The sequence below is a fragment of the Cyrtonyx montezumae genome, unplaced genomic scaffold (genome assembly GCF_038088225.1).
Source record: "Cyrtonyx montezumae isolate F1298 unplaced genomic scaffold, pur_monq_1.0 scaffold_10, whole genome shotgun sequence".
In the NCBI taxonomy this organism is placed as follows: domain Eukaryota; kingdom Metazoa; phylum Chordata; class Aves; order Galliformes; family Odontophoridae; genus Cyrtonyx; species Cyrtonyx montezumae.
Genome location: NW_027071826.1, coordinates 1,360,869 through 1,375,754, shown reverse-complemented (window position 1 = coordinate 1,375,754; position 14,886 = coordinate 1,360,869). Strand labels below are relative to the sequence as shown.

Below are 14,886 nucleotides of genomic sequence, written 5' to 3'. Positions count from 1 at the left end.
GAGAGCCTGTACAGAGAACAAGTGGCAGTAGATTTGAACCAGATTTTATTTCTGTTTTAGGGACGAAGACGGGTTGGCCGTGACACAACCCCTGCTAAAAAAGATAGTGAAGATGATAAAACACAAGACAAATTAAAAGACAACAACAAGGAAAACAAAGATATAGAGGAAACACTTGAGAATGCTGAGAAGAAAGAAAATGAAACTCTACTAGGGAGGAAAAGTACACCAAAGCAAAAAGAGAAAAAACTTAAAAAGCAGGAGGAGTCTGATAAAGAGTCAGATGAAGATGAAGAGAGGCAGAGGGAGAGGTAAGCATTAATGTGTATCACCTTCTTAGCAGTGTATCTGTGTCAGTACAGTATGGGGGTTGCTCCAAACAAGGGTGTCCACAGAATCTGGAGATCTGACTAGTTTCTCAAGTGTGAAAATCAGAAACCTCATTCACTCACCTGGGAAGGAAAAGGAAAATGCTATTTCGTGCTTGTGGAGTATATTATATCTTAAGGAATTACTTTTTTTTTTCTGGTAGATGGCAGGCAGTATTTTTCAGTTCCATCTCCCTGAAGGTCCTTGACAAGGTCTTGTTTTATCACACTGCTATATAGGCAACCAGTAGGACAGGCTGCTGTATGGATGCTGAGCAACTGGGCAGTTCCTCTCTTCTCTGGTTTTAGTGATGGCTGGTGAAGGTACAACTCACTTGTTTTCATTGTTACTTAGTTGTATCACTGGTAGACAGAAGGTCAGCTAAGAAAGCAAAGGAGAAGAAAAGAGGAAGTTTGAATGAATCCTGAAGATGGGTTGAAAAGTATTGGATGGAGAGATGTAGAAGTGCAAAGACAGACTGACTGAATAGTGGATGGGTGAGGAAAGAGTAAAGAAACGATCTTCACAAGGAAAACACTTCCCAGGGACAAAGTTTGACAAGTTGAAGTGGATTTGGTCAGAAGGAAGCTGTGACCAGGTGTCTTATGTTATTAACAGAGTAGATCTCTTCTTCACTAACCCTGGCTGTGGTTAAGGGCAGTATCTTAGCTGTTTAAGCTGGCCTTCGTGCCTTGTTTTCTTGTCCATGTGTCTGAATTGTGTGGGACACAGCTGATACTGAAGAAAGCCTGCTAGGGCAATTTCATGTTTTCTTTTGAAGAGGTTTCAGGAGTGGGAGCAGCACACAGTTATTTTAATGTAAGTGTCACTGGGCAGCCCAAAGAGAAATCTTTCAGCAGACCACAGTATGTAAGAATCCTTCAAAAGGAGGTGCAGTGTGGGTGTGTGGCTGGTTGCAGAGTTATGTCAAGTGGCTAGGACATCAAAGATAGTTTTCTTTTAAGGGATCCAGGTGGTGCTCATCATCTTCATTTTTATTCTGTTTGCCACAGCAGGATTGTTCATATTTTGCTGAAGGATGGCAAATACATTTTATTAAAAGTCCTTCAAGATTTCCTCTTTTTGTAGTTTAACATTCTTCTAAGTTCACCCTAACAGCAGAATATGATTGTTGGAACTGTGCTTATGTATTGCGTTTCAAGGTTGGATATTGCAATAATGGTTTTAAAACTAAGACAGGAGATTTATGTTAGATATTAGGAGGAAGTTTTTCACTCAGAGGGCGGTGATGCACTGAACAGGCTGCCCAGAGAGGCTGTGGATGCCCCATCCCTGGAGGCTTTCAAGGCCAGGGTGCATGTGCTCTGGCAGCCTGCTGTACTGCTTGGCAATCCTGCCACAGCAGGGCTTTGAAACTAGATGGGATCCTTTTCAACCCAGGCCATTCCATGACAGCTAAGTATAGCTGGAAGAGTCGTGTAGACAGCTCTGATCTTGGTTAAAAGTGTGGTAATCAGTATTTGTTTCACTGCAGTGGTGTCTATATCTGTGAAGGGATCACTGCCCTCCCAAATTCCATGTGCTCTTATTAAATTTCAGGCTATCAAGCACTGTGTAGAAGAGAATATATGTTTTTTAAACAGTGCATCAAAAGCAATTATATTTTAAAAACTGAAGTTAGTTTTTCCTGCCTTAGTTAAAAACCAAACACTAAGTTGATTTATTTCTCTTTCTGAATTACCTAAATTAAAAATTCTCACCCTGAAAAGTCACGTTCAGGCTGCCTGCAGAGGAAGGGTGTGATGCAGAAAATGAACGTTTTTGTTGCAGTCTTTTTTTTCTTTGGTAGCAGCTTGGCTGTGCCAGTTAAATGTTAAAACTCTGTCACTAATTAGTGGATATTTAAAATACATTTTACTGCAGGGAGGAGATTGAGAACAAAGGAGAATCAGAAGGTGAAGAGGATGAGGAGGATACAGAGCCTTGCCTGACTGGAACCAAAGTAAAAGTAAAATACGGACGTGGAAAGACTCAGAAGATTTATGAAGCCAGTATTAAAAGCACTGAGACTGATGATGGAGAGGTTTTATATTTAGTGCATTACTATGGTTGGAATGTAAGGTGAGGAGCATGCATCACCTTTCATGTCTTGATTTGTTAAAATGATTATTGCTTCCAAAAGAGATTTTGTTTTTAAGAAAAAAGAAGAAAATAGTCAGTGGCTTGGCTGGAAGTGAAGTACCAACGTGGTAATATTATCTGGCACTTATGTTTTTCAGTGGTAGTAATTTTGGTCATGGTACGATGCTGTAGTATTGAAATCTCAGAGTGCATCCTGCTTACAGAGCACGATCCTCTCTGCTCACTGAAGTATCCCTGCAGTCACTGGGAATAGTGAAGGTGTCTGCAATTAAAAGATACACAGGCACTGAGATTTTGGCTACAGAATTTATTCTTGGATTCATTGTTCCATGTGATTATAAAGAATGGTTGTTACATGTACTGAGGTTAGGAGAGAGCCCAGCAGCAAAGAACTACAGAATAGAAATGATCAAATGCTTCTCTTGGCAGCCATGTTTTCTATTCAGTACAGCTGTAGGAATTGCTGGGTTTTGTTTTTGGGTTTTTTTTTTTTTGAAAACGTTGATTGCATAAGCCAAAATAGCACAAAATTAATTTCTTATGCTAAAAAAGCTTTATTAAAATATATAACTTTAGATATGGTAAGCCCATGAATTTCTAAGTAAATTAAACACGTTCCTTTTTGAGGCAACGTGAAGTTTGTTTGTGAGGTTGGTATCCTCCAGACTGCTGTGTCCCTTTGTGTTGTTAACAGATAGTTTATTAACTAAAGGTCTGTGCTCTACTTTGCTACCTCTCCTTCATAAATGCTTTCTGTAATTCAGCCTTTTAAACATTGTACAGCAAGCAACCTTTTTATACGTAATATGTTGTGACTTGCTTTTAGATACGATGAATGGGTGAAAGCTGATCGGATTATCTGGCCTGTGGACAAAGGAGGACCAAAGAGAAAACAGAAGAAAAAAACAAAAGTAATATTGATTATTTCAACAAGTGTCTTTTGGTACCACGCTTAGGACTGTCAGTGTTCCTTATTTCAAAAAACATTAGATGATTCAGTTTATACTCCAGCTTCCTAATAAATGCACAGGGATAAAGGAGAAGAATCTGCACGTTAATAACATGTTAATTTTCTCCCTCAGAATAAAGAAGACGGTGAAAAAGATGAGAAGAAAGATGAGGAGAAACAAAAATCGAAGCGTGGGCGACCTCCTCTGAAATCTACTCTTCCATCCAACACATCTTTATCCAAAACACCTAATAGTGAAGGTAAATCAGGAGCCAGAAGTGCACGGAACAACTTGTCAGATTCCCCACCTTTGCCAAATGGAACAGAAGGTACATCTGATGCACTCTTGTTCTGGCATGGAAGTGCATGTGAACAGTGATGTAATGCTGTGCATTAACACATCTTCAGTGAACAGAGTGCTTTCAGAAGCTTGAAAGTCCTGCTGAAGCAGTCAGTGTACAAGCAGTATGACAAAAACACGTTTTTGGTGCAGGTTTGACTCTGTGGAAAATTAATATTTTCAATTTTGATTTTAGCAACACCTCGCAGGCAGACAAGACGTAGCTCAGGAATGTTTGATTCTGATAGAGGATCAAACGGTGAGTGACCTCAGTCCTGTGTATGTTTTTGAGGGTTTTTTTAGTACCTTTCTCGAGAAGAGGTTTGATTTTTTTAATTATTATTATTTTTTTTATTTTTAATTATTATTTTTTTAATCTGCCTGTGAATTTCATTGAGGAAGTAGGTGAACTGAAGCTGCTGGAGGACACAGTTTGCTCACAGGAAATCCATGGCACGGAAGTGACAGGGCAAGTCATCTCATATTCTTTAGCCAGGGCCTTCCAGTCTTAATCCTGAACGGACCTAGTGGAATAATAATAGTGTTTACAGTGGAAATTAACTCCTCAGCCTCAGTACTACATCATCCAGTAAAGCAGTTAATTATATACAAATGACAGTGATATTTTTGGTATTTCTGAGCCTTTGCAAATGAGAACTGAAGTGAAATTGCCATCTCGTTTTAGTGCAGGTCCCCAGATAATCTTCTGGTAACACAATAATGCTAAAGTTTGATGTGGTGTGTGTGATTCATACAATAATTCAGCAATGTCCACGTGGGAATCTGTAAAATTACTTTTGCTGCTAGAAACTGTGCTACAGTTATAGTGGATAATTTAGTGCTAAGCAGTGCTACCTTCACTACTACTGTTGAACAGGGCTTTGGGATTGCAGCAAGAACTGCAGTGTGTTTCTTAATGTGGGTTTTTTGGTGTTGCTTGGGTTTGTTTATTGTCAATTGATTTTAATTGCAGAGATTACTGGAAAAGAGTTTGTGTGTAGCTGGAAAAAGGAGTTGTTCTGTAATGAGTGACCTAGGGTGGCGTTCCCTTCTATTTCTTTATCTCAAATTTTTTGCAGACTCTGGTTCATCCGACAGTGAGGCAGACGAGTCATCTGAGAAGAATTTGAATGAAGAATTTTCTCCAGAAACTTCAGAACTGGAAAAAAATGAAAAACTAAGCGATGAGAAGCTAGATGAGGAGAGCCCAAAGATTCCTCACACGCTGAGAGAGAACGACAGGACTCAAGCACAGCCTTTGGAAATCCTGAAACTGGAAGTTGAAGAAAGTGAACACATAGTTCAGATTTTTGGAAATAAAACAGAGCAAATGGAAGAAATCAAGAGGGAAGCTGAAAAATCACCTAAAGGGAAAGGGAGAAGGAGCAAGACAAAAGATCTCTGCTTAGAGAATGCAAGGGTTTCTCCGGGAAGTCAAGAGGTGGCTAATGAGTCTCTCACAGAGAATGAAAGATTGGACATGTCTTCCTTGGATTGCAGAGATATTTCTAGCACTACTGAAACTGAAACAGAACCTTCCCCAAAAGATAAGAAGCTCTTGAAAAGGAAAATTTTGGAGCAGGCATCTCCTGAGAAAATAAGCCGACGAGAGAGTGAGATGGAAGTCCCAAATATTGTATCTGAAGAGAGGACCAATGAATGTACTGCAGCACAGGAATGTAGAGGGCTGAATACTGAAGAGTCACTCAGAACTGAGAATGAAGAAATGCCGTCGCTCGTGGCAGAATCGGTTCAGCACAGACAGGAGCTGAGGGGTGACAACCTCCAGTGTCCGTCCGTAGGGAACGAGAGTGTTCCCCTGAAAGATGAGGACGACACAATGCCTCAGATTGGTCCTGAAACTTTGCTCTGTCACGAAGTAGACTTGGATGACTTGGACGAAAAGGAGAAGAGCAGCAGTGAAGATACCATGTCAGAAAAGCCAGACCCTAATACTTCAAATGCTAATCCGTCTGCCTTGCCCACTGCTGCCCAGTCGAGCTTCTCAGTGGCCTCACCTCTCACACTTAGTCAAGACGAGTCCCGCAGCGTCAAGAGTGAAAGTGACATGACTATTGAAGTGGACAGTGTGGCAGAAGAATCTCAGGAAGGGCTCTGTGAGAGTGAGTCTGCTAATGGGTTTGAAGCCAGTACTACATCCAGCAACTGTAGTATAGCAGCGCAGGAAAGAGACGTGGGAGAGAAGGGTGAGTGAGTGCTGTGGGAAGTCAGTCTCTGCTCTAATGATTTCTGGTCGTCTTTAAGTCTGGTATTACACTGCTAAAGCTCACTAGTTTGCTTTGCCTTCTTGCTTGTAAAAAAAAGAGCTGCCTAATAGCAGAAAGACTTGAGGTGCTTTTTTGTTTTGCTTTTTCCCCTACCTGAAATAGGTCAGAAAAGGCCCAGTGACAGCACCAGTGGAACACTGGCAAAGAAACAAAAGCGTACTCCAAAGCGAACAAGTGCTGCAGCCAAAAATGAGAAGAATGGAACAGGTACCTTCCTGAGGGAGATGAGGGGGAGGTTGTGCTGTCATATAAACGTGCAGGGGGCCTGCTGTTTTCATTGTGACACGTTATTCCTGTTAGAACTTGTGTTCCCATCGCTCATTTTTGGTGATTAGATCAAAACTGAAAAGGCTGAATTGAATGAGTCAATGTATTTAGGCACTGCAAGAGCATTGTTAAAGTTCTGAAATACCGAGCTAAAATGGTAGTGATCTCACATGAGATATTCAGACATATTTAACTGGTTGTGTGGAATACTGTAATTACTGTGGGAATCCACAACTGCAATTGTAGAAACTTGAGCATATTCATTTGACGTTCAAATACATTTTTCTCCCTGCAGGACAGAGCAGTGACAGTGAAGACCTTCCTGTCCTGGACACTTCCAGTAAATGTACTCCTGTGAAACACATGAACTCATCAAAACCACAGAAGATTTCTCGATCACCTGCAAGAGTGATTTCACCTCACATCAAAGATGGAGAAAAGGATAAACACAGAGAGAAACACCACCACCAGAATTCTTCGCCTAGAGTATACAAATGGAGTTTTCAGCTCAGTAAGATTATTGCTTGTTTGTTGTTCTTGGTTTTTTTTTTTAATATCAACCAAAATTGTGAAAGACAAACTTTATTGAGGCATTGGACCCTTGGTGTTTTAGCAGAGCTTCAGCAAAGCCTTCAGAACAATCCTGAAGTTTCAGAGCTATGTTCACTATTTCGTTTAAAATAATAATAAATTATCTGATTTTTTTTTTCTTTTTGTTCAACCATTTCTATTATTTATTTTACTCCTACCCCACTCCCATGTTTCTCTGTTCATTTGATCCCAGAGAATTCCTGTCCATCTTTCAGTAAATTTGGGATTATGGAGCCACCATACTGGAATCCCAAGCCCCCTGTGTTCCTCTTAAAAGCAAACACAGTGTGAATTTTGATATTGTAAATTAAGCACATCCCTTTTTGGTGTAGTGTTAGAGAAGTGTGTTGTCTTTCATGCTCCATCCTGTATACTCGAAGAGTCGCATTCATTTCTTTAAGATCACCTGGATGAAGCTGTTCTCCCTTTTCTTCCTACTTTTAAGATGAACTGGACAACATGAGCAGCACTGAAAGGATCTCCTTCTTGCAAGAAAAGCTACAGGAAATCCGAAAGTATTACATGTCTCTGAAGTCAGAAGTAGCCACCATAGACAGGAGAAGAAAGCGGTTAAAAAAGAAAGACAGAGAAGGTAACCTTCAGATTTGCTTTATGGCCTTGGATGGTCTCCACAGGTCCCTTCCAGCCCCTATTATTACTCTCTGTGATTCTCTGAGTGCTTCCCCTGAGATTTCCAGCTTTTTTCTTGATAATACAGAATCTGAAGCAATTAAAATTTGACAAGTGTTTTGAGGGAGAAAAAGTGTTACCTGTTCCTTCTGGTCACGTATATACACATTTAGAAAGAGCATCTTTGACTTTTTGGAGAGTGAACCTAGCAGAAACGTTTGCTAACTGTATTATAATTGCCCACTGGAGATTGGGACTTCTGAGGGAAGTCAGGTGAGGGTTTTGAGTCAGCAGAGTGTCCCATCTAACTGGTGGTTGCAGTTGGTCTGTGATGCAGGAATGGTAAGGTTACCCATCCAGTTTATGTGAATGTAGCAGTGGAAAGAGTGGGCAAAAAAATTCGCATCTGTGAAAAGCCAAATCTCGGAGGCCTTTTTAATACGTATTAAGTAAAGCACCTTCATTCACACACGTACTTTGGCTGTCTGATGCTGATGTGTTCTCTGTATTCAGTGTCTCATACAGGAGCATCCATGTCATCTGCTTCATCAGACACTGGAATGAGTCCGTCGTCGTCCTCTCCTCCACAAAACGTGCTTGCTGTAGAGTGCAGGTGATACCCGTTGCTCTGCCTTGCCAGCAGCTTGCTGCCATGGACTTCAATCCTGACATTCAGCCACAGAAAGCACTCAACTGGTTTGACATTGCCAAGTACATCCTGTACACACTTCCACTGCTGGACTGTATCTGTTCTCCCCTCCTACCCTCTCTTTTTTTGTTGTTGTTGTTTTGTTCTAAGTTCCTGTTCGGAGAAACTAAGCTCACTGAAGGTCTGTAGGCACAACGTGACATGCTTGTCATTGTGTTCGTTTTCGTTTTGTTTTTGTTAATGCAGAGCAAGGGCACTTATCAAATTCGAAAAGTTCTGTCCAATGAAGCATTCAGGTGTTCTCGGGTAATCTTAGAAAAGCAAGTGCACCAGGTAGAGACCTCAGAGTGTCATCCAGATGAACTGAGCAGCTGCTGCGCTCCCACCGAGCTGAGCGTCCCCTCGGTGAGGAGTTCCTCTTTGTGGAAGCACTTGCATTTCAGAACTGCCAAAGTACGTGTTCAGCAATGTGCCCAGTTTTAAAGGTGTAAATGGGACAAAATAAATTGTGAAAGGAAGTGTAGTTGACTGAAAACTACCGTTGTAATAAGTCTTCCACTTTTTATAGGATTTTTGAGCACACGATTATGCAAATATTTTAATGTTTATTAATGTTTACAGTGGAATTGTGAATAGGTTTTCAGTGGACTATCTTATCCCTTGACAAAAATATTTTGTCTTTTTTCTATGTAATTTCAGAGTTTTTATTTTGTTACGAAAAGACGAAAAATGAATATATAACAGCAATGAAGTTATTTAACAAGATTTCTAAAGCTGAAATTTTTGTGTAAAATAAGGTATCTTGCAACTTGTTAAATATATTTATTCAGACATTGGATGTTGTATTTTTATGTATTTTTTAAAATATTAATAAAATTGGAAAAAAAAAAAAAACAACAAAAAAGAAAAACCAACCAAGCAACCAAACTAGGTTAGTTCACTCCTTCAATAAACCATCCCTGTCAGCTGTGGCTCTCACGGGAGGACTGAGCTGTGCCCCCTCAACGCGGGCCCTGCTCTGCGTCCTCCACTGCACAGATGTGTAAGCGGGCATCTGGATCCAGCTAGGACTTTGGTTGGAAACTTTGGCAGTCCTACTCGCATTGTTTTGAGGAACAGAATTGGTTGGGTTGCCCTTCAGATGCTTTGTCACGAGTTCTTCTGTTTGCTGCGCTGCCGAATGAATTTCTATCTCCCAAAGTTGAGATGCAACGATAACGTAAAGCAGCTGTGTATGCTTTGTCTGTGGATTGTCCCACGGGCAGGTAGTCTGTAAATAACTCTTCCAAAACCATGTATTTAAAGCAGTCTGCATATACATTATGTATAAAAGTGATTTTTTTATCGATTTTTTTTATCCATGTTTGTACATTGGAAGGGGCTCTCGGCCCCTTTTTCTGTGTTTAATATGCTGTAGGCTAATAACATAGATGCTCTAGGCTGTATATCGGGGTACTCTGGTTCACACAGCAGGAAGTCAGAACGAAACACTAGTGATGGAGTAGCATTACTAAAATCGATGTTTCTTAATCTCATTTTACAGCATTTGTCAACTTGTGATTCCAACTCCTTCCATTTTTGCAGAAAATTAAAGAAAAAGTACTCTTGTAAATGCACTTTTTCTGTCTTTTCTTAAGCAAAGCAGAACTGTTTCGATGTAAGATAAATATGGAGCTCACCAGACAGCATTAATAAAGGCCATGTTTTAAACATAGGCTTTACATCCTATTTTCATTCAAGTGACTGCTCTGTAAACGCCTGAGCTTAACCTGGACAGGAAGGTTCACCTCCGTTGATTGTTGTGAAGCCTTTTTTCTTTTCAGAGCTAACTTTGGCTGTTACTCTTCCAGTAGCTGTGGATAAAAAAGCAATACCGATCTCAGGAAGGAAATGGGTGGCAGTTTTTCAGGTTGCCTTCCAGGAGTGCTGCTGGCAGTGACGATCTCTCTATTCACATCAGGTCAGTTTTCTGATGCAACAGAGCACGTGGAAGTGATGGATGAGCTCTCAACTGTCCCTCTTTCAGCAGAGGTTCTCTGACAGCTTCTCCTCATCTCCCTTAGCAACATTTTGCCTGCTTCCCTCCCCCCACAGCTCCTCAGTTAACGTGACTGTCCCTGCAGGGAACGGATGACCTCCTGCCACGCCTGGAGTGTGTTCCTGCCCTCCTGCTTCTGTCCTTCTGGTAAGTAGTACAGGAATATTTTTAAACGCTGTTAGCAACTGCAGTGAAAGGAGCACTATACAGCATGGTACTGCACTGCTTTAAAATTGAAATCGACCGGGGTCCCTCGAAGGCCTTTTATTTCTGACTTCACAATCCCCTCATTTCTGTGCTGCTGCCATAAAGCTAAAACTCCAGAGTGCCTTTCAGTGCCTTCAGTTACCAATGTTCTGAATTGGGGATGTTTTTTAAGAGCGATTAGAAACCATGTTTGCAGGAGCAGTGAAAACCAAAGCACCCTCTTGGCAGACCCCCCCCGCCTCCTGAGCTCCAGGTTGTGTCAAGACAATAAGCATGATTTCAAGCTTAGTTGGCACGTAAAATAAGTGGCAGGGGATGATGGGAGGAGGAGCTGAGGAGCTGGGCTCGAGGAAAATTCAGACCTTCCCCTGCCACCTAGAGTTGATAGGAAGAGCTGTCTGACTCCGGGCAGGTGTATTACTTGGGGTTGTGTTTGGTAACCTGAGCATTAGAAAGCAGCAAGGTCTGTGTGCGAGGACATACGGTGAGGAAATATTTGTGCCCTTACTTGTTTTAGGTTCATAGAAGCGTACATCAGCTGTGTGTGTATACTGATGAGCTTTTATTTTCTCTAAGGTGTAAGCGAAGCAACACGTGGTTCAGTCTGCATCTGAGGAACCTCTGGGTCAATCAGTGCTGCTTCTGTCTTCCAGAGACAGAACGATAACAAAGCATTGCTTCAACAGGAGCTGTGTAGAATCACAGCAGTAATTAAAAGCACAAGAGCAGGTAAGTCACATCCTCATGAAGCACTTTCTCGGGGAGCAGTGTAGGCCTTAAAGCTGCAGGGTGGCAGAGAAGACAAAGTGCACTCAGTCCTTCACTGTGTGGTACTCTGTGTAAGTTCCCCTCAGATTCTGGATTCACTTTAACACACAGTGACAGGTTAATCTGGGCAGCAGTTTTTGAGGTGGAACTGCACAGGGTGGGGGTGGGGAGGACGCACGGGCTCTGAGCTCACGTGTTGCTCACTGCTCCCTCCTGAGTGCACCTCCTTTCTGCAGATAGCTTTGTCAACCAGATGGAATAAGTCAGTGTCAAGTTCTTCTAATAAAATGTTTTCCTTTCCCATGTTAAAAATGTTTTCAGCTATCTGAGGTGCTCAGATGGGTTTCTGGGCAGCGTGTCCTGGAATTCTTTTACAGCTGAAAGTCTGAGGAAAGCGGTTCTGCTCTTTTTTAAGAGCACGTTTGGTTTGCTCACTTGGACACAGAGCTGACAGGGGAGTGATTTACAAGCTGCAGCAAACGAGGAGCACGTTAACAGAAGCATGTCGAGCTGTTGCCTTCACAGTGCATTTTGCAGATGCACTAAACCTCATTTGGCTTTAATTTAGCCTTACAGCTCACCCGTTATGACACAGAAGCATTGCAAACCTTACGTACCCCCTCTGCAAAACACAGTTAGCCAGCACAGAAAACCAGCAGCTGTGGCAGCCTGCAGGCCATGGAGCAGCCGTGCATTTGCTTTGCTCACGCTGAGCTATGTTCTGGGCGGGCAGTCACTGAGTGTTGTTGGCTCCATCTCTCTATTTCCCAGGTTTTCAGAGTCACGCAGAAAAACATTGCAGCCCCGACAGTTTCTTCAGCTGTTTCTAAAGCACTCCGTTGCTAATCCCTCATCTGGGTACAGCTTGACCCAATTTGCACCATCCTGGTTATGTAAGGAGGAGCAAGACACGGCGTTTGTTAACACATAGTTTATGTCATGCAGCAGCCAATTGTATCTGTTCAGCCCCCACTCCTCACTGATAAGGCAGTTCCATGCACCTCGGGGCTGAGGATTGAAATCAGTCAGCAGCAGCTCCTGGTGTGCTGCTGGAGCCCACTGTGCACCTGCACACAACACAAGCTGGGGCAGAAAGAGGGGATGGGGTCCCCAGCTCCACCTCCTAGTAAGGTCAGGGTCTGTCGAATACAGATCTGGATTTCTGCTTCCATTGTTTGAAGTCTGGCTGATGTCCCCTTTGCATCCCAGAAATGTCAGCAGGGAATGACTGCCTTGCTATGTCTTTAGTCAGCCTGGCTCCCTCAGCACTCCTGCTTTCCACCCGCAGGCAGTTCCAGCTTCTGAGTCCAGGTATTAAAGCCACGCTCCATCTCGTGGTGTTAGGCGTTCGGCCCCTTCTTTTCTTCATCCTTTGCCTCCCAGCCACGAGCCCAAGCACTCAGCAGGACTTGGAGAAATCAGACCTTGCTCTTATCCACGAGTTAAAGAAGCCCCGGTTACAGTCTTCCCACTGATGGATGTGATGGAGGCAGGCCGCACGCTGTGGGAAGACGGCTGCTGTCTTTGCTTCCCTGGATAACAGTGGGTTAAGGTGACTGGAGTCTTGGAAACCTGAAAGTAATTTATTAACTAAGTCTCTCTAATACTTGCCTAACCTTTAGGACAATAAATCTATTCTAACAAATATTTACACTCCTTGCCCTCTAAGCCCAAAACGTGAGGGGGGAAAAAAACGTTTTTTAATCTTCTTCAGCCTCAAGGAGCTTGGCCCAGAAGTCCCATCCACTCCCATCACCTCAGCTCTTACAGTCACTCTTCGAGTAACTGTTCTCTTTGAACATCTAAAATGCAATGGAAGAACGGGAGCATTTCAATTATACATTACCTTTATGTGATAGCAAGAAGGCTGTTTTAAATAAAGCCTTAAATATCTGACATGATACCTGACTTCTGAGGGCTGGGAGTAGCTGTGGTCTGACTGTAGAAAACAATCTGGCTGTTACAAGTGTGTTATTCCTTTGAAGAAAAAACCAAAAACCCAGGCCACTGCAGACTGCTGCCTTATTTGGGCACTTTTTTAGCCTTTGCTATTTTAGAATGAGCTCTTAACCATCTCCAAGGTAACGAGGCATGGGGGTACGTAGGAAAAAGCAGCCATGTGGGTACTGCAAACACGTCAACGGGACCATAGGAGCACACTTGTTTCTTCCACCTCTGAAATCCACGGAGGCAGATCTGTGTGGGGAGCTGGGGCAGCTCTGAAGAGCAGCAAGCAGAGCAGAGTCCAGTGGCAGGTGTACTGGCTGCAGCCAGTAACCCACACCCTGACAAGGGTAATAAAGGAAAGCTAAGCCAACAAGAAAAACAGAAGACAGGTTTTTTTTCTCTTAAATCACTGCTGGAAATCAAAAGCTATCAAGAAGCCAACAACAAAAGAGCACGTGGGCTCACCTCCTGCTGTTTCTGTTCCTTACTGCTGCTTCTAACAGCAGCTATTTCATCTCAGCTGCCAGGTTCTGTTTCAGCCCTCGCTGCTTGGTATTTCAAAACCTGCATGCTAATCCTGACATCCAGTTCCATTTGTGATGGTATTTTATTAGTCAGAACTGAAGTAAAACGTGCATGTTAGCTCTCAGGGCATCACAGTGGTTACTGATGCAAGCACACTGTATTTTTCTCTACTCTGCATTCCAGAACACAGCTGTTGGATAACAGAACAGCAGTGAGGTGGCATTCCTCTGTACCAGCAGTCTGAGTGCAGGACCTCAGCTATCAAGATCCTTTCTAAAGAAGCATTGTTTTTTCCTGAGCCAGAAGTACATCATCAGAACGGTTTTCCCAGACTTGGCTCTGCACTCATTCAGAAGGCACCGCCTTGTACGCCTCGCTCGTGCTTCAGGGTGGGAGTGCCAGCAGAAAGGAGAAGCCTGCCAGCAAGCTCAGTGCTCTGAGCAGCAGTGCAGCCACCTGTGCAGAAGCACTGAGTCCCTCTCCCAGGGAAACAAAGAGGGCAGAGAAGTTTGCCTTTGCCAAAGGTGCTGCTGACACATTCCTGTCACTTGGGAATGACCTCGTGAAGCGTGAGGCAACGTAACCTAGGGATAAGCTGGCAGGCACCCCTGCCTACCTGAACTCATGAGTTACAGCAGCTGACTGCTGTTTGCAGTACTGTGGTGCTCCAACAGGCAGCAGCCAGCACTCCAGGACAGTCAGAACAGCTGGCAACGAAACAGAAGTCCTTCCCAAGCTGAGACGTAATGCGTTCACAAATCCATTAATTCACTCATCTATCCATCAGCAACTTCAAGCAGCAGGGAATGAGTAAGACTCTGTAGGAGGAGGATGAGGAATAAAGCTGCAAACAAAACGTGGCTGTCACGCAGCATCCTAAATTATCTTTGGAAGAAAGCATGCATACAAGTGTACGGCTCCATTTATTTTACTTGAATTAAATTAAAAAAAAAAAAGCAGATTTCCATATTACACTCCTAACAGAAATAAAACTCTCCCACTGCCCTGAAATTTAAACACAGCAGTCTGTGGGCCCTGAAAAAAACGTGTGTTGGTATTATTCCACCGTGGAGTGATGAGGAGCTCAGAAAGAGACCCCTCTGTCAGTCAGCACTCACTCACTCTGCATTACCCTCCGTGGTTTCCAGTTTCCAGACAGCATCCAGAACAATCTTCAGAGCTGCTGGACTTCATCTTGACAGTTGAAAATCCAAA

General features: G+C 42.9%; 1 protein-coding gene across 5 annotated transcripts in view; it reads left to right on the top strand.

Annotated features, from left to right (window-relative positions):
• The window catches only part of ARID4A (AT-rich interaction domain 4A), a 41,024-nt gene extending 31,920 nt beyond the window's left edge, over positions 1 to 9,104 (top strand). For 2 of the 5 annotated variants that reach the window (XM_065747861.1, XM_065747826.1), the window contains 10 exons: positions 61 to 311; positions 2,254 to 2,451; positions 3,299 to 3,383; positions 3,555 to 3,750; positions 3,958 to 4,020; positions 4,841 to 5,968; positions 6,152 to 6,256; positions 6,612 to 6,827; positions 7,353 to 7,499; positions 8,051 to 9,104. In XM_065747861.1, coding sequence (XP_065603933.1) covers positions 61 to 311; positions 2,254 to 2,451; positions 3,299 to 3,383; positions 3,555 to 3,750; positions 3,958 to 4,020; positions 4,841 to 5,968; positions 6,152 to 6,256; positions 6,612 to 6,827; positions 7,353 to 7,499; positions 8,051 to 8,154 — 2,493 coding nt within the window. In that variant the 3' untranslated portion in view covers positions 8,155 to 9,104. The remainder of the gene's footprint in view (positions 1 to 60; positions 312 to 2,253; positions 2,452 to 3,298; positions 3,384 to 3,554; positions 3,751 to 3,957; positions 4,021 to 4,840; positions 5,969 to 6,151; positions 6,257 to 6,611; positions 6,828 to 7,352; positions 7,500 to 8,050) is intronic. The other 3 variants (XM_065747844.1, XM_065747853.1, XM_065747836.1) reach the window with 3 other exon arrangements.
• The last annotated feature ends 5,782 nt before the right edge of the window (positions 9,105 to 14,886 follow it).